This window comes from Stomoxys calcitrans, chromosome 2 (genome assembly GCF_963082655.1).
Source record: "Stomoxys calcitrans chromosome 2, idStoCalc2.1, whole genome shotgun sequence".
Taxonomy (NCBI): Eukaryota; Metazoa; Arthropoda; class Insecta; order Diptera; family Muscidae; genus Stomoxys; species Stomoxys calcitrans.
The window spans coordinates 144289037-144312390 of record NC_081553.1 but is presented as its reverse complement, the minus strand read 5'-3'; the positions used below and the strand labels follow the sequence as shown (position 1 = coordinate 144312390).

Below are 23354 nucleotides of genomic sequence, written 5' to 3'. Positions count from 1 at the left end.
CTCTTAAGCCAATGGCAATGTGGGGTTTAAATAAATGATATTTGAGAGAAGAGCACGATGCTGATATTTTTTCAGGGCCATGTATCTGGGAGTACACCGTACATCCAAACTTAAATTCGTAGACCAATAAATACCATATGGGATTCAGAAAAAGGCACTTATATTGTTAAACTGTTAGTCAAGCGATATACTATTATCGTAGCATGGTATATCACTAAAAAATCTTTAATTGTCGAAAACATATATTTCAAGGAAAATTTTGTTCCGTATAAAGTTAAAGAAGGCGCAGCGGAGCGGGCCCGGGTCAGCTAGTCTGTTATAAGAAAAGTTAAAAGAAGCGAATGTACTGCAGTTTGAGGGCAATAAAAGCACAAAGCAGTTATGGGCGTTGTTAAAATCCAATGGACTTGCCAGTTGCAAGTCGTATGATTGCGATTTCAATGTGGAGGATTTGAATACGACCTTTAATAGAAACCAATTGGACTCCCAAAGTATTTCTCTCGGGGAGTATGACTATAGTGGTTTTGCTTTTCAACGTGTGGAGTTGTGGGAGTTGGATAAGGCATTTTCTGTCATTAAGTCCAATGCAGCAGGTATAGATGGTTTCTCATTAAAATTTCTTAAGAAAGTCTATCCTCTTGTATCTTGTCATCTGTTACATCTTGTAAATTCCATTTTATTAACTTCTTCTTTTCCGTCCGATTGGAAATGAACCAAAATAGTGCCCGTTGGGAAAAAACAGTCTTATCACGCTCTGAAGGAGTTCCGTCCGATTACTAGTTTACCTATTTGTTCAAAGATTGTCGAGCATGTTATTAAATGTCAAATGTCTGGCTATTTGGAAAGTTATTGTTTTATTTGTGATGCCCGGTGTGGATTTATGTGAGGTAGGAGTACAGCCTCATTGTTATTGGGTTTGACAGATTCTATTCCGTCAAACATGGGTGGGGATCACGATTTTGCGTGCTATTGTCGTTAGATTTGGAAAAGGCATTTGACAGAGTGGATTATGGCCTTCTTCTTAGTAAATTAAAGTCCGTTTATAATATTTTTCAGACGAAAATTAATTTTGCGATGGAGTCGTTACGTGAGTGGATGGCAAAGAATAGTTTCAGTGTTAATGCTTCTAAAACTACAGCCCTTTTTTATCTTCGGGCTGTCACAATAATGTTAGTGTTAGATATAATAATGAAGATATAGAATTTATGCAAAGCATTGATTGTTTTGGTGTTCAGCTGGATGACAGGCTTCGGTTCCGTGGTGTCTAAGGTTAACTTTTCTTTAAGAAGCCTGTATACCACGAGTTTATATTTACCGCTCTTTGTGAGGGAGCGTTTGGCGCATGCATTAGTTTTGCCGGCCATTTTATATTGTCTGGAGGTGTACTCCAGTGCGTCGCAATGGGGCATGCATCGTATTCAGGCCGCTTTTAACAATATGATTCGTTTTGTTTACGGTGTAGGTCGTCGTGTTCATATAACGCCCTATGTGTGTCGTTTTCTCGGTTGTGATTTCCCGTCGTATGTTAATTATCGTTTGCTTTTTTTTCTTTTTAAGTTATTGAAATGTCGGCCTCCTATTTTACTTGTTAATGAATTTAATTTTTTGTCATTCTACCAGAACTAATCAGTTGGTTCTTCCGAGGGTTGATAATTTTTTGAGTAGTACTTTTTTTGTAAGAGTTGCACGTTTGTACAACTCGTTGCCTACGGATATAAAAGATTTCAGTTTTTCAACAAGATCTTTATCAAACCGTCTTCGTCTACACTTTCAGCGCTTCTAATTTGTGTGTCAAATTGTTTTTTATCGTGCGTATTATTGGTAATTTATTTATTTTTTGATTTTAGTATTACTTATTTTTTAATTCTTTTTATTGTTAAGTGATCTTTTTAATTATTTTTTTTCAAGCTGTCTTGTTTATAATTCTTGATAATTTGCTTTAAAGCCAAGAGTATTATTGCGATTTGTATATTTTGGTTTAAGTATTACTTTTTTTATTATGCTTTAATCATATTTTTTAAATTTATTACGTTGATCTTTTTTGAGTAGGATTTTTTTTAATCAGTTACTGCTTATAATTTTTAGTAATTTGTTTTTTATTTGTTATTTAGTTTTATCTAGATTCAGTAAGTGTTAAATAGGTTAAACATTTTTCCATTTTCTAAGTTTTTAAGTTTTTTATTTTTAATTGACTAGTTTTTTAACTTATGTTAGAAAAAGAACGTCTTATGCATAGTGTGATAATTTATAAGCCTGATGGCTTCGCATTGCATGAAATGAAATAAATAAAAAAAATATCTATATTCAGGGACAAGTATCTGGGTGCCCTCCCCAAACCAAATATATTTTCCGACCATGGCGATATGGTGTTTAAATGAAAGGTGTTGGAGAGTAGGGCACGAATTCGATGTCAACAAAATAACCTCAAACAGAACTTATATACAGTCCATGTCAATAAAGGGCTCAAATAAAGTATTAGTGAGAAAGAAGGCGTAGCGGAGCGGGACTGGTTCAGCTCGTATATGAATAAAAAGTATTATAAATATTAAATTATGTTACTGCAGTTTCAATGAAAATTGCTTTATGTTATCAACTTACTTACAGAAGAGTACCATTTAATTTCGATAAAGGTATCCTATGATTCTCCGAGTAGTGATTTCTTAATATGTCATCAGTGGGAATATGAATAGTATAGCACTCCTTTGGTGTAAAAACAGTACCACCAAATAAAAAACGTAAAGTTTTTACCAGTTTCCACTTAAAAGCCTCGTCTATTACCTAAAAATTACAACAACAAAAATAATTTTGTTACATAATTTACTGCTTTTGTGAATATTAACTAATAATTGCAGAAAGCTCTCTTGCAACATTCCATTAAATTTATTTCAAAACATGTAATTTAAAGCCATTGGCCCCATTAAGCAATACATATCTTATATATAAAAATCAATTTGTGTTTGTTTGTCGGTTTGTTTGTTTGTGTGTTCCTTATAGACTCAAAAACGGCTGAACCGAATTTCTTGAAATTTTCACAGATGGTGCATAATGATCCCATGGTTAAAATATGGTACTACATTTTTTCATATCTGAAGGGGGGGCGAACGCCCTCCTTGTATTTTATTACCCTAAAACCCCAAAACAACCCCAAAGAGGACAAATTTACCAATCATTGGAATATGTGGCTAAAACGAAAGGTATTTGGAAGTAGAACACAAATCTGATCTGATCTGATATCAACATTCAGTGAAAAGTGTCTATAGGGCAACTTCTCCCCAAAGAGGACAAATTTACCGACCATAGAAATATGCGACTCAAATAAAAGGTATTTTAATATGGGGCTCAAACAAATTATATTTGAAAGTAGAACACGATGCTAATATTTTTTTAGGGCCAGGTGTTTGGGGGACCACCTCACACCCCAAAACACCGCTAAATCGTACATATTTACCGACAATGGCAATATGGGGCCAAAATAAAAGATATTGGGGAGTAGAGCACGAAATTGAGACCAACTTTCAGGACCAAGTTTTTTAGGGCCAACCACTTCCCCAAAAGACCCCCAAACAGGACTTATTTAGTGATGATGGCAATATGGGGCTCAAATAAAAGAATTTGGGAATAGAATATGAATCTGACATCTAAGTGTGGGACCAAGTGTTTGGAGGACACCTCATCCCATAAATCAATGGCAGTATGCAGTTTAAATAAGTGGTATTTGAGAGTAGACCACGATGCTGAAACCTTTTTAGAGCTAAGTACATGGGGACAATCCCACGCCTAAATCGGACATATACAGGGTGGCTGATGAAAGCCGCTACCAAAAAAAAATGTAATAACTTTTTTTCTATTTAATAATAATAATTTAATAATTAATTTAATTAATTAATTAATTAATTTAATTAATAATAATTTAATAATTAATTTAATAATTTAATTTAACATGAATAAAAGAAAAATGTATTCCATACACCGAAAAAAAAATGTAGCAATATTCATCATTGTAGCAATATTCATCAGCCACCCTGTAGGAAGCACAAAAGAGATGAGCTGACTTATGCAGCCATCAATATCGGCTGTGCATCCGGTAGGATTCCACCAGATCATCGGTCCCAAGTGGAGGATCTGGTTAACGATCGGATTTCCGAACATGTGTGGAACTCTGTAGAGGGTCCACCCATACAAATGATGAGCTGAGAGTATAGAGAGGATATCTTTACGCTGCGCTTTGCGTCGACGGAATGTATTGATACCGTCAAACAACACGTCAGAGGTATACACTCTTCCTGGGAGGGCGCAAAGCTCGAGAAAGAGTGAGAAAGTTGGATATCCCCCAGCTCACAAAGGCTGCGGTCTTCATCAAGGGACAGGACAGTAAATTTGCGACGAAACGCATGTTGAGATTCTTCGGCAAACAAAACCAAGGTTTGGACGCAGAGAAGTGGGAGGTCTTCCACAGGGGGAGAAGGAGGAAGGAACTCTCTTTGTAGTTAGCATTGATCAAGTCTCCGTGACAAGTTTGGCTAAGACTTAAGGCATGGCGCACTACGGGAGCAAAGCTGTCTTTTTAAGATTGGGAAGACTAGGATAGGCAGTAATCCTCATATTGAGACATTCGACCGTGTAGTGGCAGGTGACTCAACACCGCCCAACAAACAAGGGGCCGACAATGAGATATTCACGGCATCTCTCAATATTGGAAAGACTAGGATAAGCAAAGATTCTAATACTAACACATCAGGCAGTGCAGTGGCGAGAGACCCAACACAGCCTAACGAACAGGAACCCGATGACGGTCCCATCACAGACTTAAAGATTCGGAATACTGGGGTAGGTAAAGATCGTAATATTGAAACATTAGGCAGCGCAACGACAAGAGACTCAATGCAACCCAACGAACAGGGAGCCGATGATGGTACCATCACCTACTCCCAAGAAGCCCATTTACTTAAGATTTGGAAGGCTAAGATAGGCAAAGATTCTAATATTGAAACATCAGGCAGTGCAGGGAATAGAAACCCAATACAGCTTAACGAACAGGGAACCGACGATGGAACCATTACTGACTTTATAAAGGATCGGAAGACTAGACTTGGCAAAGAACCTAAAACGATGACATCAGGCAGTACAGTGACAGGAGAGTCAATGCAGCCTAAAGAACAGGGAGCAGACGATATGATCATCACCTACTCCCAAGATGCCCATTTACTGGGGGACCAATGATTGAGGTAATCCAGGTAAACCTCCACCGGAGCGAGACTGCTACACACGCCTTATTGCCTTAATTCAGGAGCCATGGACGACCCGGAAGAAAGTTTCTAGACTGAACTATATCGCCCTGCGTTATTTGTCATAAAAATTTCAATTATATTTTTTCCTCAGAGTTGTCAACGTCATATGCAACAGTGGTGAGACAGGGAGACGGTGGAGCATACCTGGAATAACTTTATCTGCCTTTCGACTCTCCGACACCGCCACACACGTCGGAGCTGCAACGGCTGGGGAGGAAAGCAAAACAGACAGGACACGATGTACTAATAGGGTGCGATGCAAACTCTCACCACTTGGTACTACCCCACATTTCGTGGGGTAGTACCAACACTAATAAGCGGGGCCAAGCTCTGGCAAAGTTCTTGAATACTAACGACCCAATAACACTTAATATTAGTAAGACCGCTACCTTTGTTAATAGGATTAGGGAGGAGTTATTAGATGTGACGATATGTTCGGAAAATCTAATCGAAGAGGTTCAGGATTGGAGTGTCTTCATGGAACACTCTTTCTCTGACCATCGCTACATTAGGTTTAGAATAGCATGGCCAGCGCCGAATCCGATAAGCTTCCGGAATAAGTTGAAAACTAACTGGACAAAATTCGGAAAGCTACTCAGAAGAAGACTTGGGCAAGATAATTTAGATTGTCGAAGCATAGAAGACATTGACGAAAATGTCAACAGGATTACGACTGCACTGGTGGGGTCCTTCGAAGATAGTTGTCCTCTTCGGAAAGGAAATCAGCCCAAGAAAACCCTGAATGACCGGGGAGATTCGCAATATTGAGAAAGAGAACGTTCTAAAAAAGCTGAAGTTTATTGGGATGTGTATTACACACGGCTCAAGGAATAAAATAAAATAACTAGAGCGATAAAACGTGCCTGCTGGAAGCTTTTCTGCGAACAGGTCGATAGCGTTAATGACGCCGCCAAGTTAAAAAAGTTTCTCTCAAAAACCCATGTCCAAACTGAAACTTTAGTAGAGGACATGGGAGTGAGGGCAGAGACAACGGAGGGCATGTTGAGGCTTTCGATGAAAACCCATTTTCCACAGGATACGAAGGGACTCATCGAGACAACGGAATCTTGAATAATGACGTTGATCGAAGGTTTATAATTACAGAATTTATGGTGAAGGAATCCTTGAGGAGCTTCAAACCATTTAAGTCACCCGGACCTGATGGAATATTTTCGGATTTACTACAGAAAGAGGCAGACTATCTGGCGCCTCGTCTGGCCAAAATCTTCAGAGCGTGCCTAGGACTTGCATATACGCCTAAAGCCTGGCAGGAGGCAAGGGTGGTATTTATACCCAAGCCCGGCAAGCCAAATTATGCGACGCCAAAAGCCTACAGACCCATAATTCCTTACCTCCTTTGTACTCAAAACCATGGAACGTTTTGTGGGCACCATGATAAAGAGTAGGACATTCAGCGAACTGCTCAAATACAAACAGCATGCCTATGTCAAGGGAAGGTCGTTAGATACTGCCCTGCACGTTTCGAATCCTGGCGAGACCATCAGAAAAAATTTTCAGCGGTGTTTTCTCCTCCTAATGCTGGCAACATTTGTGAGGTACTGTGCCATGTAAACCTTCTCTCCAAAGAGGTGTCGCACTGCGGCACGCCGTTCGGAATCGGCTATAAGAAGGAGAACCCGTTATCATTGAGCTTAAATTTGAATCGGACTGCACGGGCAAACTTGGTATGTGAGAAGTTTGCCCCTGTTTCTTTGTGGAATGTTCATGGATTGCAATTATATGATCAAAGTCTCTTAGCGCAATTATCTTTCGTTAGATGAGTCTCAGATGGTTTCAAAAATTCCGGTTTTTGTGTTGCCTTTAAAATTTCTAATTGGTTATAATTATTAATTAAGCCTTGGGTATTTGTAGATATTGCACTTATTATCTTTGGATGTTTAGCGCTCAAGCCGATTCTCCTTTTTTGGCATTTAATCTATTGATAAAAACCTCACAATCTTTACTACTTTTAAGCTGATTTTCATCAAGTCCTATATTTAATTTTTGTTCGTCTGCATATGGTTTATACACTTCATAATTCTTTCTTTATAGATCTCCTTCGATTTATGTTCGCCATGATGTCCGTGAAGATAAATTTGAATATAACTTAGCCAAGACACAAACCTGATGGAGCTATGTTAAGTGATAAACAGAGCACTGTTAACTAATTTTCAATCGCATTTTAAATAAAAAAAAATCATTTTTTAGCATTTTCTCACCAAATATTTTCTAAAACCACTTGCTAAAGAATTTATCTACAACTATAAAATGCTTAATAACAGCTAAACCCTCAAACCTCAATGCCAACAATATTTTTTGAAGACCTATATGACCCATTTTTAAAACGGCAATGCAGTGCACTCGTCATAGATAGGTGATACAAACTAATACCAGAATTAGCCCCTACCAAGAGCTATTAGAATCAGAAGTTCTTATATTCAAATTGTATTTCAGATCGGAGATATTTCGCCCCAAAAGTTATATTTGAATTTAACATAATGGCCCACTGTGCTGGACTGGTCATAGATAAGTGATACAAACTAGTACCAGAATTAGCCCCTACCAAGAGCTATCAGAATCAGAAGTCCTCATATTCAAATTGTATTTCAGATCGGAGATATTTCGCCCCAAAAGTTATACTTGAATTTAACATAGTGACCCACTGTGCTGGACTGGTCATAGATAGGTGATACAAACTAAAACCAGAATTAGCCCCTACCAAGAGCTTTTAGAATCAGAAGTCCCCATATTCAAATTGTATTTCAGATCGGAGATATTTCGCCCCAAAAGTTATATTTGAATTTAACATAATGGCCCACTGTGCTGGACTGGTCATAGATAGGTGATACAAACTAATACCAGAATTAGCCCCTACCAAGAGCTTTTAGAATCAGAAGTCCCCATATTCAAATTGTATTTCAGATCGGAGATATGTCGCCCCAAAAGTTATATTTGAATTTAACATAATGGCCCACTGTGCTGGACTGGTCATACATAGGTGATACAAACTAATACCAGAATTAGCCCCTACCAGGAGCTATTAGAATCAGAAGTTCCCATATTCAAATTGTATTTCAGATCGGAGATATTTCGCCCCAAAAGTTATATTTGAATTTAACATAATAGCCCACTGTGCTGGACTGGTCATAGATAGGTGATACAAACTAATACCAGAATTAACCCCTACCAAGAGCTATTAGAACCAAAAGTCCCCATATTCAAATTGTATTTCAGATCGGAGATATTTCGCCCCAAAGTTATATTTGAATTTAACATAATGGCCCACCGTGCTGGACTGGTCATAGATAGGTGATACAAACTAAAGGGTGATTTTTTTGAGGTTAGGATTTTCATGCATTAGTATTTGACAGATCACGTGGGATTTCAGACATGGTGTCAAAGAGAAAGATGCTCAGTATGCTTTGACATTTCATCATGAATAGACTTACTAACGAGCAACGCTTGCAAATCATTGAATTTTATTACCAAAATCAGTGTTCGGTTCGAAATGTGTTCAAATTTTGACAAATTTTGTTCAGCGATGAGGCTCATTTCTGGTTGAATGGCTACGTAAATAAGCAAAATTGCCGCATTTGGAGTGAAGAGCAACCAGAAGCCGTTCAAGAACTGCCCATGCATCCCGAAAAATGCACTGTTTGGTGTGGTTTGTACGCTGGTGGAATCATTGGACCGTATTTTTTCAAAGATGCTGTTGGACGCAACGTTACGGTGAATGAACACATTTCGAACCGAACACTGATTTTGGTAATAAAATTCAATGATTTGCAAGCGTTGCTCGTTAGTAAGTCTATTCATGATGAAATGTCAAAGCAAACTGAGCATCTTTCTCTTTGACACCATGTCTGAAATCCCACGTGATCTGTCAAATACTAATGCATGAAAATCCTAACCTCAAAAAAATCACCCTTTAATACCAGAATTAGCCCTAGCTATTAGAACCAAAAATCCCCATATTCAAATTGTATTTCAGATCGGAGATATTTCGCCCCAAAAGTTATATTTGAATTTAACATAATGGCCCACTGTGCTGGACTGGTCATAGATAGGTGATACAAACTAATACCAGAATTAACCCCTACCAAGAGCTATTAGAACCAAAAGTCCCCATATTCAAATTGTATTTCAGATCGGAGATATTTCGCCCCAAAAGTTATATTTGAATTTAACATAATGGCCCACCGTGCTGGACTGGTCATAGATAGGTGATACAAACTAATACCAGAATTAGCCCCTACCAAGAGCTATTAGAACCAAAAATCCCCATATTCAAATTGCATTTCAGATCGGAGATATTTCGCCCCAAAAGTTATATTTGAATTCAACATAGTGACCCACTGTGCTGGACTGGTCATAGATAGGTAATACAAACTAATACCAGAATTAGCCCCTACCAAGAGCTTTTAGAAGCAGAAGTCCCCATATTCAAATTGTATTACAGATAGGAGATATTTCGCCCCAAAAGTTATATTTGAATTTAACATAATGGCCCACTGTGCTGGACTGGTCATAGATAGGTGATACAAACTAATACTAGAACTAGCCCCTACCAAGAGCTTTTAGAATCAGAAGTCCCCATATTCAAATTGTATTTCAGATCGGAGATATTTCGCCCCAAAAGATATATTTGAATTTAACATAATGGCCCACTGTGCTGGACTGGTCATAGATAGGTGATACAAACTAATACCAGAATTAGCCCCTACCAAGAGCTTTTAGAATCAGAAGTCCCCATATTCAAATTGTATTTCAGATCGGAGATATTTCGCCCCAAAAGTTATATTTGAATTTAACATAATGGCCCACTGTGCTGAACTGAATTGCTATTTTATCACTTAAAAGATTTTGTATATTTTTTTGTAAATTTAGCACACAAACATCTTCAATTTTGTAATTACACAAATTTTTTTATGTAAAGTCTGGTACTACGTTTTTTTTACGGAAAAATTTCCGAAAATCATTCTTTCGGTGGTTTGACAAGGTTGATTTTTTTGGGTTTCTTAGGCCAATATGTTGCCATTTACATACAAAAAAATTATATGTATGGCATCATATGTTTTTGTAATTTCAACCAAAACCCACCCCTTCGTAATTAAAATATAATGAAACACAAAACAATTTAAAAAGGGACAAATGCAGAATTTATTTGTGAAAAAAATTAGTTTTTGCAGTATTTTCACTGTTATAAGTTTAATGAGCACAACTTTCCAAAAGCCTTTGTCAGCATCTTCGAATTTTATCCAAATATTGTTGTTGTAATTGCAATATACTCAGTTACAATTAGAAGTTTGACGATCGCGTTTATTTTGCGTAAGAAAATGACTTGTCGCACAGCGACTGTGGTTGTGCTCTCAATGGACGTCCCGAAATGTAAATTTTCCCTAGATGAAAAAACAAGTTATGACGAAACAAACACATTTCGGCAAATTTTTCCGTTTTTTTTTTATGGAGTTTCAACGCGAAAACCGAATATAGTACCGGCCTTAAGGGGTTACCATTTTTTTAGGAAAATTCACTGAAAATTGTTGGCAACGTTACGAATTTTTTGTAAAAATGTGGCAACATTTTCAGAGAGAAGAAAATATATAGAGCGACGCTGCCAAAGTAGAATAGAATCTATTTCAGCGTTATGACGCTAGACTCTGACGTTTTTTTGCTTTTCCATATTAAATGCATGAAAAATAACTCGACGCTGACACTTGACTCTCTGATTTTGTTAAGAGTTAAGACTCTCATCATGGATTTCTCTCATTCCATCGTCAATATTGTGCATTTATTGGAAGCAAACATCGCACATATAGCGCAAATTTCTGTTTGTTCCCAGACAATCCGCTGTATATGCATCTACTATGTCAGAACTTTTGTTTTCGCAATGAAACACTTTTGCACACATGCCACTGCATCTAATGCCTGTCTCTCCTCTTATTGGTTTTCTGCATTTATTGATTCAACCATTTCTGATCGATAATTATTTTTAATTTGGGAAGTATTTATGTTAGTTTTCATCAAAAACTTATAATGTACATATGTATATGTTTATCTTTTGGTTAATCAAAAGTCGCTATCTTTTAATTGATGTTTTGTATTTTTAATTAAATTTTTTCACTGATCTCGATACTTTATGACTCTTTCTCAATGGTCGTATATCATATGTATCTAATATCATAGGCACTCAAAATTTAAGCAAGAGCCGTTGTCGCCCGGACTCTAACTGAGACTATCCACTCGATACCGCTGATTGTCCCAACTGCAGTTGCAGCTACTCCGTGCTCAAAGCATCCCATTATCCGCAAGCTGTGGACGCGTCCGGTAGCTCTCAGCTGAGCTTCTCGTGATAACTACATATGACCACCACACAAATCGGAGCCCAAAGTTCCAGCCTTTGTGGTGCATGTGTCGGGGTATACATCTTGCACGTCTGCATCAATCCTTGCTCTGTAGGAATTGAGATGGCTGCATCTGCTGGAACGTAATTGAGCCAGAACTACTCTGGTTTGCCGGGGGAGGTAAATTTCTTCAGGTGCAACTGGAGGCGGTCGTTCTACAAGGACTTCATTCACCCGGTAGCTATTTACCGCATCTACTACCCTGTCTGCATGAATGTTGTCTAGACCCGTATGATATGCCGCTTAATCTGCAGGTTCTCTCTTGTAGCGCTGAACCTCACGCTCTAGTTCATGTGGATCTACATTAAGGCTTCTGGGCGGTGGATACCTATCCACAAGATGATAACTTGGATGGCCTCTGCGATAATACCCCAAAAGGTATTGCTTAGACAGCATGTAGTTATGTCTTCGCACTGGTAGGATCTTTGTCTCCTGGTGGAGGTGGTCCACATGAGAACTGAGAAGACAGCCCGTCGCAATTCGAAGGGCGGCATTCTGACAGATCTGAATATCATTCCACTGCGTGTCACACAGCTGACGAGACCACACTGCCGCTGCATAACATACCACAGACTGGCCAATTGCTTTGTACGTGGTCAACAAGATTTCTTTGTCTGCACCCCAAGTGCTGCCAGCAAATAACTTGAGGGCCTTGTTTCTACTTTTGACTTTATCGCAAATTGCTGTGGCATGTGGGGAGAATGTGTAAGAGCTAAATGTGACGCCAAGTATTTTGGGACTCTTGAATCACTCGGAATCATTTCTCAATCGACCATCACAGTCAGCCCGGCATTCACCTAACGCGTATTTGTAGGGAACAATGTGGCTGGAGATTTGGTGGTAGATATCTTTAGATTTCTTGCAGCGAAATATGAGATTGAGGTAGACGTTCAACCTATCATCAACAATGCCATGATCGTACAATCGTCCGCATATGACACGATCTCTATGCCGTCTGGAGGGGGTGGAATGGAGGATATGTAGAGGTTAAACAGTACCGGAAATATCACCCCGCCTTGGGGAACTCCGTTTCACTCTACGGTGCTTCGGCTTCTTATCCCTAAATTCCGCAAATGACTGGCGACCACACAGATAATTTGCGACCCATCGTTTCAGGCCTGGCTGGAGGGACGTATTGGCGAATGCCTTTGATAGGTCCAGTGCCACGAGGATCGTCCTATCACATGGCCTTGGCTGATTGAAGCCACGGCAAATATGTGCGGTGATGGCATGCAAAGCAGATGTTGTGCTATGCAGTCCATCTTGATGCTCACCGAATGGAAATTCTCCTACGAGGCTCGGGAGGAGAAACGCCTAAAGCGTCTTTGCTACTGGTGAAAGAAGGGAGATCGGTCTGTACGACTCTCCCAAACTCGGGTCCTTTCCAGGCTTCAGTAGCGGGATCACTCTGCCCATTTTTCAGACATCGGGAACTATAAATGTACTCAACTCCAGGTGAATCCAGATTCTTCAACATCAATGTAGAGATTCCGTCGGAGCCCAACGCGTTAGATGATTTGGCGCCACGGATGACATTCGTAACTTCGTCCACGGTAAATTGTGATAGCTGTTCATCGGCTCGGAGACCACGAATACGGCGAATGGCTCTCCTCCTAACGCTCTCTCTCGGGATGCACAATAAATTGAGGTGTGAGCGTGCCACTCGCTTCATGTCTATCGCGTGCACTTATTTTTAATATGGCTTGCAGCTGTGATTGTGTACAAGGTACAGGTCGCAAATCTTCATCCCATCGTCTACAAATTTATTACAGATATCTTTTTTGGCCTAGAGAAAATCTATTGAAATTGGAAGAAATTGGTTTAGATTTTGATATAGCTCCCATATATATGTTCGTCCGATTTGGACTAATATTGCAATAATAACGTCATTTGTAAACTGATTTGTGTGAAATCTAATAGAAATCGGTTCAGGTTTAGATTAAGCTTCCCTATATATGTATCTCCTTATTTTCACTTTTAGAGCCTTTGTAAGCGCATTATTAATTAAATTTTTTAATTATATTTGGCAATGCTGTTCTAAAATGAAAACGTTAAATGTTTATAGTACCAAATGTAGAGAAGTTATTGGTTGTATTCCATGGACAGGGACATGGACAGATTGAGAAATAAAGTCAAGTAGCACAGTATAATAAGTTAAAATCATATAATCGATATCTTTAGATCTGAAAATTTCATTCCAATGAACAGATGAGAGTAGTGAGTTAAGTTTGATGTTATCAGTTTTAGCAAAACAGTACACTTTTTTAATTGCTACATCTCTTTCAACTTTAAGAGTGGGATAGGATACAAGTTATTTGAATGTCGGATGATGTCTATCCTCAGGACATTTATCATGTTTCAATTTTTTTAACAACTTTTATACCTTGTTCTTGTTTTTTGCCATTTAATGTTTTATATTTTAAGAAATAATCGTCAAATGTTTACTCAAATTAAACAGCTGAAACAAAACACTCGTTTTCGAAAATTCCCTAGTTTTCTTGCGTTAACCGTTAAGCCTTTTCAAATCAACTAACACTGAAAATCCGAGTTTGTTTATTCTTTCAAATGTAACCAGTTTTTGCTTCTCCTGTAAAGATTCTGTTTAATGATTTATGTTTTTTTGGATGGCCGCTTGGGAGGAATAATGCCTCAAGCGTCTTTGCTACTGGTGAGTGAAGGGAGATCGGTCTGTACGACTTCCCCAAACTAGGGTCCTTTCCAGGCTTCAGTAGCGGGATCTCTCTGCCCATTTTCCAGACATCGAGAACTATAAGAGTGTCCAAAGACAGGTTGAGGACAGTATTAAAGTTCGCAACTCCAGGTAAATCCAGATTCTTCAGCATCAGTGTAAAGATTCCGTCGGGTCCAATGCCTTGGATGATTTGGCGCCACGGATGACATTCGTAACTTCGCCCACGGTAAATTGTGATGGCTGTCTATTGGCTCGGAGACCACGGATACGGCGAATGGCCCTTCTCCTTGTCCTGTCACTATCGGAATGCACAATAAATTGACGGTTGAAAAAACCTGGCACATCTCTTCGAATCAGTCACGATTACGTCTCCCAAAGTGATTGAGTTCCTGCCATCCCGTCTACCGGGGTTCGGAAGTGACTTAACAGTAGACCACCGCTTGCCTAAACTGGTGCCTAAGTTACATTGCTCCAAGTGTTCCAGCCACAAATTCCGCTTAGTTGTTGTTGTTGTAGCAGTGTGTAGTACACTGAGGCGGCAGCCCCTGCCGATGAAGAAACTCCTCGGTCAATCTGGTACGTACAATCGGCTGCCATGGGATTGGCCAAATAGTAGAACACTTACGTCGGGCTTGTAAGCACGGCCATTAATTGGGACACAGCCACCAACCAGCGGTATATACACTTTGAATGCCTCTATCTCGGCAGTGAAATGTACCACTCCATGCAACGGTTACACATCACCGCCATCGACCGATGATGGAGGCGGTTCTGTCAAACCAAACAGAACCAGGGTGCTTAGCTTTTGGTCGACACTATGATTCTAAAGTAGAGTTATAAGCCGAAAATTTAGAAAAAAAATGTTCAGAAGGGGAAACTTCTCCCACTTGTTTGGTTACTTTTCGTTGCCGATAAACTTTCAAAAGGCTTTACAATTTTTACTGTTATTTTGAAAAAAGTTGAATTCGTTTCCACAGCGTTAATGAAAGCACCTTCAATGTCAAAAAATGCTACCATTGTTTATTCCTTGGCACCGAGATATCCTCTATGAATCCGATTAGCTTGTGAGGGGCTGTTTCAGTGGTCTTGCCCTACAAAATGTTTGCTGTTGTCGGATTAGGCGATCTCCAGAAATCTTTGCCTAAGGTATATTTCTGTCAACCTTTCAGTTTTGCTTTAAATCTGTTTATAACCAGTGCTCCGTCTTGCGTAGCAGTTTGATAGCGTCAAGCTATTCGCAAATGACACCTGCATCAGAAACAACATCTAAGAATGCTTTTTATGTTCTCGACAGGATTCGAACTCACACGTTTTATGTTATAGACGTATTTTTGGACCTACGCACAAGGGTAGCTGCAAATGCAAATTCTGCCCATGAACATTCCATTAAGGAACAGGGCCAACTTCTCACATATCAATGAGTGCTGTCCGATTCAAGTTTTTAGCTCAATGATAAGGGGCGTCTATAGCAGAGTTCGAGCGGCGTGCCGCAATACGGTCCTATGGACCAGAACGAGCTTACTTATCTTTAGGAGTTTAACGAGGATCGCTTTCTCCACATGCAATGTGGCTAGGAGCCAGTCTACCATACATAACTTGCAACTCAACCGGGGATACATTATGTTAATTAGTTTGCCAAAAGTTACTTCACCGTTATTAATTTGTGTATGGTTTATGGTTTGTAAATATAATTAAGGCTTCTTCAAATAGCATCAAACAATTATATATTAAAAAAAAAATATTTTTTTAAACAAACCCGTCTCATTGCACAAATAGAATCCTTGGTGTTTTTAGCATTACTCCTCTGACGCTGCACTTGAAAATTAGGATCGGCGCACTCAGCTTGTTTGAAATCATTCTCCTTCCATTTATTTACATAGTATCTGTACGTTTGATAAACAAATGGTATTTGATTTCGCTGATATAGCAGCGACTCCAAAATTGCGTTCACAACTTCAACCATTGATCCAGCCGTCAAGACGTCCACTCCAATGTTTAAATTTAACTGCACATTAACCGACGGCATTTATACGCAAACAAATATTTAACGGAAGTACGGGAATAATTCAACTATTTCACTGATTCCTTATTTAAGTTCATGACCGCCAACGCTGAGCTAGGGATTCCAAAGTCGACTAATCGATTAGTCGACTTTGTGTAAAAAAGGCGAAGTCGACTTTCAAAGACTAAAAAGTCGAATAATCGATTTTAAAGTCGAATAGACGAACAAAACTACAAAGATACATGTTTGGCTTTGTTCATGGCAAAACATTTAAAGGTTGTCTCAGTTGTACAACAACCACAAATCATCATGGCGAAACAATTAAAGGTGGTCTCATTTGTATAACAACCACAATTATATGGTGCAATCCGTCCCCTTGTCATCGAGCTGATCGACGTTTTGGCGTAATCCACCATCTGGCCATCAACTAAGTAAAATTTTTAATTTCATTTTTTTTTTCAATAATGGTTAGTGCCATGACATAAGTACCAGGTAGTGTACCGTAAGCAGCTGAGTACAACTTTTTATAGCGAGTTTTAGTTGTGTGTGTGCATTCTAGTTAAGAACCATAACACACACACACAGCTATAAAAAGTAATCGCCTAAAAATATTGCAAAAAACGAATATAGTACCAACCTTAACCTATGACAATATTTTACAACGAATGGTTATCTGACCAATATAGAACTATTATTGTCTTAATCTATTGCATTACTTTTATAGAGAATACTACTTGCAAAAAAATGAGAAAGTGTTATGTTGAATTAAAAAAAAAAACATTATTGAGAGTGCGTTATATGCTCGCTGCTAACGGTGTCGCGACAGACATGGGCTGTCAATAAATATAAATAACAAAGCAAAATAACAAAACACTTAAAACTAGATAATAAGGAATGTTCATTGACATCAATTGCTACTGACATGCAACGAGAACATGAATGTTAATACATGTGTGGATATGTAAATAAGGTACAATTGGTTTCAGTATACTACAATTTAAAAGGCGGTCTCACGCGAACAGCTGTTAACAGCCGGCCAGGTTTGACGGTATTAAGATGACAGATTTTTTTTGCTTTCTCTTTTTTATTATCTTCTTTCTCGCATATTCTCTGCTCATGAACGGATACGTATACACACACGCACACAAATTTCATTGTGTGTGTTGGCAAACGTCGATCAGCTTGATGACAACATGGCGGATTGCACCATATGATTTGTAGTTGTTGTACAAATGAGACCACCTTAATTGTTTCGCCATGAGGAAAGGAATACGCACTAATGTATATGTATCACAGATGTTGTTGTATGTAAATGAATACCAAACAAATGTTCAGTCAAAACAAAAAAACTAGAATGTGAGTCATTTGATGAAGAAAAGTGTGGATACAAAGTGACGCAAAATTTGCAGTTTTATATAGAAAGTATTTGAAAATTTCTTATTAGTACTCTTATAATGTTTGCTTATGCCCTTCCTTGGGGCTTTGAGCTCGAAAACTTCCAACTTCTTGGTCACAGTTTGGGACATGGTGAACCAAATTGGAAAGCCGTAAAGAAGAACCGATCGAATCGCCACATTGTACAACAGCAGCTTCGTTTGTTGTGGTAGGTATTTATTATTAAAAAGATATGAAAACGCTTTTTCGCTTTTTGCAGATCAAGTCTCGCATGTTTGTTAAATATCAAAAGTTTGTCAAAATTGATGCCCAAGTATTTAATGCTTGCTTTGAATGGGATTTCAATACCATCAAGTGAGACTTGCAGACATTTGCTTTCAGCATATAATATTGCCTGTGAGTTTAAAGCAGTGTGGCGAAAATCGTATAGAAACATGTTGAAAAGGAAAGGCGCCATCACATTTCCTTGAGGAACGCCGCTCCTAACAGTGCCCGATAAAGATAAAACATTCTTTCATTCTCATTCTTAATGGAGAGTGATCCGAGAAGGATAGCAACGATGAAATCTCGACATTTCCAACACAATTGTCTACAAGGCGCGAGCTTACTAGGAAACGGTCACGGAAAGATGGACCATAAGAATATGACGGTGAAGTATCACAAAACCGAACGACATTCAATAAATTCTCATTCAGCCAACGATGGAAGACTTTCCCGTTCGCGTTATCCATAGTATCAACCCAAGATTGGCTTCTCAAATACAAATCACCGCCAAGAATATAACCATCAAGGTTAGGTTAGGTTTAAGTGACTCTTGTAATTAAAAATTCACGGGATTGACAAATTTATTTTAGTAAAAATTAATTTGAAGATTTATTAAACGAACAGAATTCAAAGGTGGGTTATTTAAAACTGACAAGAAAAAAAAAAATATTTCTATACACCAATGCAAGGAAAACAAAACGTACTTGATTAAAATAATATATGTATAGGAAAAGCATACTTGATTAGAATAATAACTAAACAAGTAAATATCGATTGGAGTATTTCTACAACACCCCCTCTCAATCGATTATTCCAGCTTCAACTCGTAGCTTCTGAAATTTATTGGTATCCAAGGATTTGGTAAATAAATCCGCCAACTGTTTTTCTGATCTTATGTGTTCGACCACTATGTTTCCATTCATAATGTTGTCTCTAACAAAGTGGTGCTTGATGTCAATATGCTTTGCCCTTAAGATGTTGCCAGTGAATTTCATTTGGGTTTTCTTGAAATCGACCTAAATATCCAACATGGTAACAAATGTCAGGTCTAGAGCATACCATAATATACATTAAACTCCCTAAAAGTTGCCGATAGGGTAGATTCGGGTTTGTTGGAGATTCACCTTTTTGCAATTGCAAGCCTTTCTCAATGGGAGACTTTACAGGATTACATTCTGTCATCCCAAACTTATTCAGGATTTTGGAAATGCTTGCTTCTTGCGATATGCTTAATTCTCCATTACATAAATCCATATTCATACCTAGAAAATGTTTTAAAGGACCGCAATCTGACATTTCAAAATGTTTTGATAGTTGAGTTTTTAAGTCCATTATTCGATTGATATTATTTCCAACCACCAATACATCGTCAACATATAGTATAAGAATAAGAACACTGGCTTTATCGGTATCCATTTTAAAATACAGGCAATAATCGTGCCTGGATCTTGAAAATCCTAGTGATTGAAGAAACACGTTAAATTTCTCATTCCAGCATTTAGGAGCTTGCTTCAGGCCATACAAAGATTTTGCCAATTTGCACACCAGACCAGGGTCTGCTTTGACGCCGTGGGGAATTTCTATGTATATATCCTCCTTTAAATCTCCATGTAAAAAAGCTGTTTTTACATCTAGTTGGTGAAAGTGATAACCGTGACGAACACCAATGGCTAATGCAATTCTCACAGTTGTTAGCTTAGCAACGGGGGCATAGGTTTCCCAGTAGTCAATGCCATGTTTCTGGAGAAAGCCTTTCGCAACTAATCTTGCCTTATATTTTGTAAGATTCCCATTACAGTCTTCCTTAAGTTTAAAGACCCATTTTGTCTTCAAGATTTTTGCACCTACTGGAGGCTTAACCAAATCCCAGACATGATTTTTCTTCATAGAATTCAATTCGTCATTAACAGCCTGCATCCAGCTATCGGTATCATCTCTATTGAAGATTTCGTTGAAACTTTCGGGTATATTATTTTGAACCACATTCGCCTCATGTCCAGTTATATAGTCCATAAATTTCATTGGAAATTGTTTAATTCTTAGGCTGCGTCTTTTTCCTATATCCGGGTCGTTTTCTTCAGCTGAATTTTGGCTATCATCTTCATCAGACGTTACTTCATTCTGTTCATTCATTTGTGCAATTGGTTCTTCAGATTCCGCTTTGTTGTTTGCACTATTCTCTTCAGCAGACACAGCATCATTACCGTCTTCCCTCTCTTGCTCGTGGATGCTCCAAATTATTTTGGGTTCACTTGATTCATTAACGAGACCTTTGTACGGGAAACAATTTTCGTCGAATTTAACATCTCGAGCCAGTATTACCTTTCTTGCTTGCATATCCCACAGCCTGTATCCATTTGGAGCGTAGCCAATAAAAATTGTTTTCTTGCTTTTCGAATCCAATTTCTTTTGGCATTTATCTGGTATCCAAGCATATGCTTTTGTACCAAAGATTCTTAATTTATCATAATTTGGCTTATTCCCAAACCACTTTTCTGTCGGTGTTACCATTTCATTTAAAGCCCTTGTTGGTATTCTGTTTATAACATACACGGCGGCAAGAGCTGCTTCGTTCCAAAGAAATTTAGGAACTCCACTGTCCAATATCATGGCTCTTATCTTTTCTGTGACGGTTCTATTGAACCTCTCAGATACTCCATTCTGCTGCGGTGTGTATGCAATGGTGGGTTCAACTTGTATTCCTTTTGATTTGTACCATTCTAGCTGTGCTTTAGACAAATATTCGGTACCTTGGTCTATTGTAAGATTTGATATCTTCACATTAGTGAACATTGTCGTCGCCATGGCCTCATATTCTTTGAATTTCTGAAAGACTTCTGATTTTTTCTTTATGCAGAAAATCATAGCAAAATGGCTGTAGTCATCTATGAATGAAACAAAATATTTGGAACCATCCCAGGCCACAGGAGTTATTGGCCCACATACGTCAGAATGTATCCTTTCAAGTAATCTTGTTGATCTAGACCTAGTTCCATCAAAAGGTTCACGACACTGTTTTGCCTCAGTACATATATCACAGAACCCCAAAACGTTTGGCTTTATGTTTTCCTTTATCAAATTTTGTTGTAATACGTTTTTCATACCTGATGTTCCGATATGTCCAAGCCTTTTATGCCAAATTTCGAAATTGTTTTGATGACAAATGAAAGCACCATTTTCTTTGTGGGTTAAGGTTAATTCATAAAGATTGTCACGCAAGTATGCCGATGCTATTTCTTCGCCATCTTTAAGAATCATAGCCTTATTCTTAACAAAATTTACCTTAAGTCCGGCCTTAGTCAACTTCCTCACCGACAGCAAATTATCTCTCAATGTTGGGGCATAAAGAACATCTTTCATTGTTATATCTATGCCCTTGTTACTCACACCTTGCACAACACCAACATTCTTAGCTACAATTGACTCATTGTCCTTGGCAACATTAATTTCAACTGGATTATCCAGGCTAGACATTGTGCTAAAAATATCTTTATATTTTGCTAGATGGTCACTCGCACCAGAATCCAATTTAAAGACAATTTCAGCTTTCTCTGCTCTGGTTCTATTCCTGTACGCCATAAACGCGACTGCTTTCGTATTTGTCTTTGCAGATCGTGCTTCTCTTTGCCAACAGTCTTTAGATTTAATCGGGGGTTTAAATCGGGGTTTGGCTTTTCGAAAAGCATTCTTCTTACTTGAAAACGCAGCTTTTTCTTCCACATTAGCTTGATCACGATCCAAGAACTTTGCTTCTTCAGAAATGAGTCTCTCTTTCACGATGTTAAATGTCAATTGCCCATTTTCCATATTTTGCATAGCTGTAACCAGGGGGTCATATTTATCGGGCAACGTCAAGAACAGTTGTGCTAAAACGTCACTTTCTTCCACACAAGCTCCGGACAATTTCAGCTTTCGTATTAAATTTTCAAATGCCATTACATGACTTACAATTGAGTCTCCATCATTCATTTTCATCTTGGCCAATTGTTTTCTGATTAGAATTTGATTCGTTACAGACTTCTTCGCGAAAACAGATTGAAGGCTTTGCCACATAGCCTTTGCTGTTTCTTTGTCACGCACAAAACTAATGCAATCCGCATGTAGGAAACTCACTATTCTGTCCATTGCCTTTTTGTCCTTTTTCTTGAACTCAACTTTTTTAGTTGCATCATCTGGAGGGTCGCCGGTGAGAACTTCCAACAGATCCAGAGAGTCCAAATGAATTTTCACTCTAAATTGCCAATCATCAAATCCCTGGCCGTTAAACTGGGGAATTCCATGAACTTCCTTGATTTCGCCCATAACCTCTTGTAATTAAAAATTCACGGGATTGACAAATTTATTTTAGTAAAAATTAATTTGAAGATTTATTAAACGAACAGAATTCAAAGGTGGGTTATTTAAGACTGACAAAAAAAAAAAAAAAAAAATATTTCTATACACCAATGCAAGGAAAACAAAACGTACTTGATTAAAATAATATATGTATAGGAAAAGCATACTTGATTAGAATAATAACTAAACAAGTAAATATCGATTGGAGTATTTCTACAACAGTGACAGACTGCCATTAGACTCACTTAGACGTTTTCGTCCATTGTAATACCACAGGAACAGAAGAAGGAAGATGCCTTCTAGTTCCTACCGTTGATCCATCCAGATCGCTTTAAAAAGCCCAATAATTTGAGAGTGTTCATATCCGCTAAATCAGAGAGGTTCTCAAAGAAATAAGAACCTAAAGTGGAACTCCTTCTAACTGCTAGTGCGGGACACACACACAGAAGGTATTCTATATTCTCTTCTTCTTCGATGTCCCCACAGCTTCTGCAAAAGTCGTTGCTGGCAACCTTCAGTCTGTCAGCATGTTTTCCGATTAGATAGTGACCTGTCATGACGGACACAATGACTGAGACGTCGGTTCCAGCCAATGACAGCAAAGCAGTAGACCTCTTCAAGTCTAGATTATGTCACATAGTTTTGGAATGCTCACAGCCCCCTCTTTGTGACCATTATCATACGTTGTCCTTTGGGCCAGGTCCTGAAAACGTAGCTTACATGTCGCTAGAGGCATGACCCGGCACCCAGACCAGGTGAATTTTAAACTGTTCAGCCATCTCGTTGAGAGATCTGCGACAGTCGAGGGCGGTTTTTGTGTTCAGAAATTCGTTCTCCAGGGATTTAATGCCTGCCTGGTTGTCTGAGAAGATATTTATGCCAATCTTAGCCATTCCATCACTTCCTTGATTGCAAGGATCTCTGCTTGATACACACTGCAGTGGTTGGGTAACCTTTTCGATATGACCAGTTCT

At 38.5% G+C, this 23354-nt stretch overlaps 1 protein-coding gene across 1 annotated transcript in view; it reads right to left on the bottom strand.

Annotated features, from left to right (window-relative positions):
* LOC106091374 (uncharacterized) overlaps nucleotides 1–16546 on the bottom strand; it is a 45399-nt gene extending 28853 nt beyond the window's left edge. The window contains exons 1-2 of the mRNA XM_013257877.2: nucleotides 16141–16546; nucleotides 2603–2778 (exon numbers count right to left, since the gene is read on the bottom strand). Coding sequence (XP_013113331.2) covers nucleotides 2603–2778; nucleotides 16141–16410 — 446 coding nt within the window. The 5' untranslated portion in view covers nucleotides 16411–16546. The remainder of the gene's footprint in view (nucleotides 1–2602; nucleotides 2779–16140) is intronic.
* Between the last annotated feature and the right edge of the window lie 6808 nt (nucleotides 16547–23354).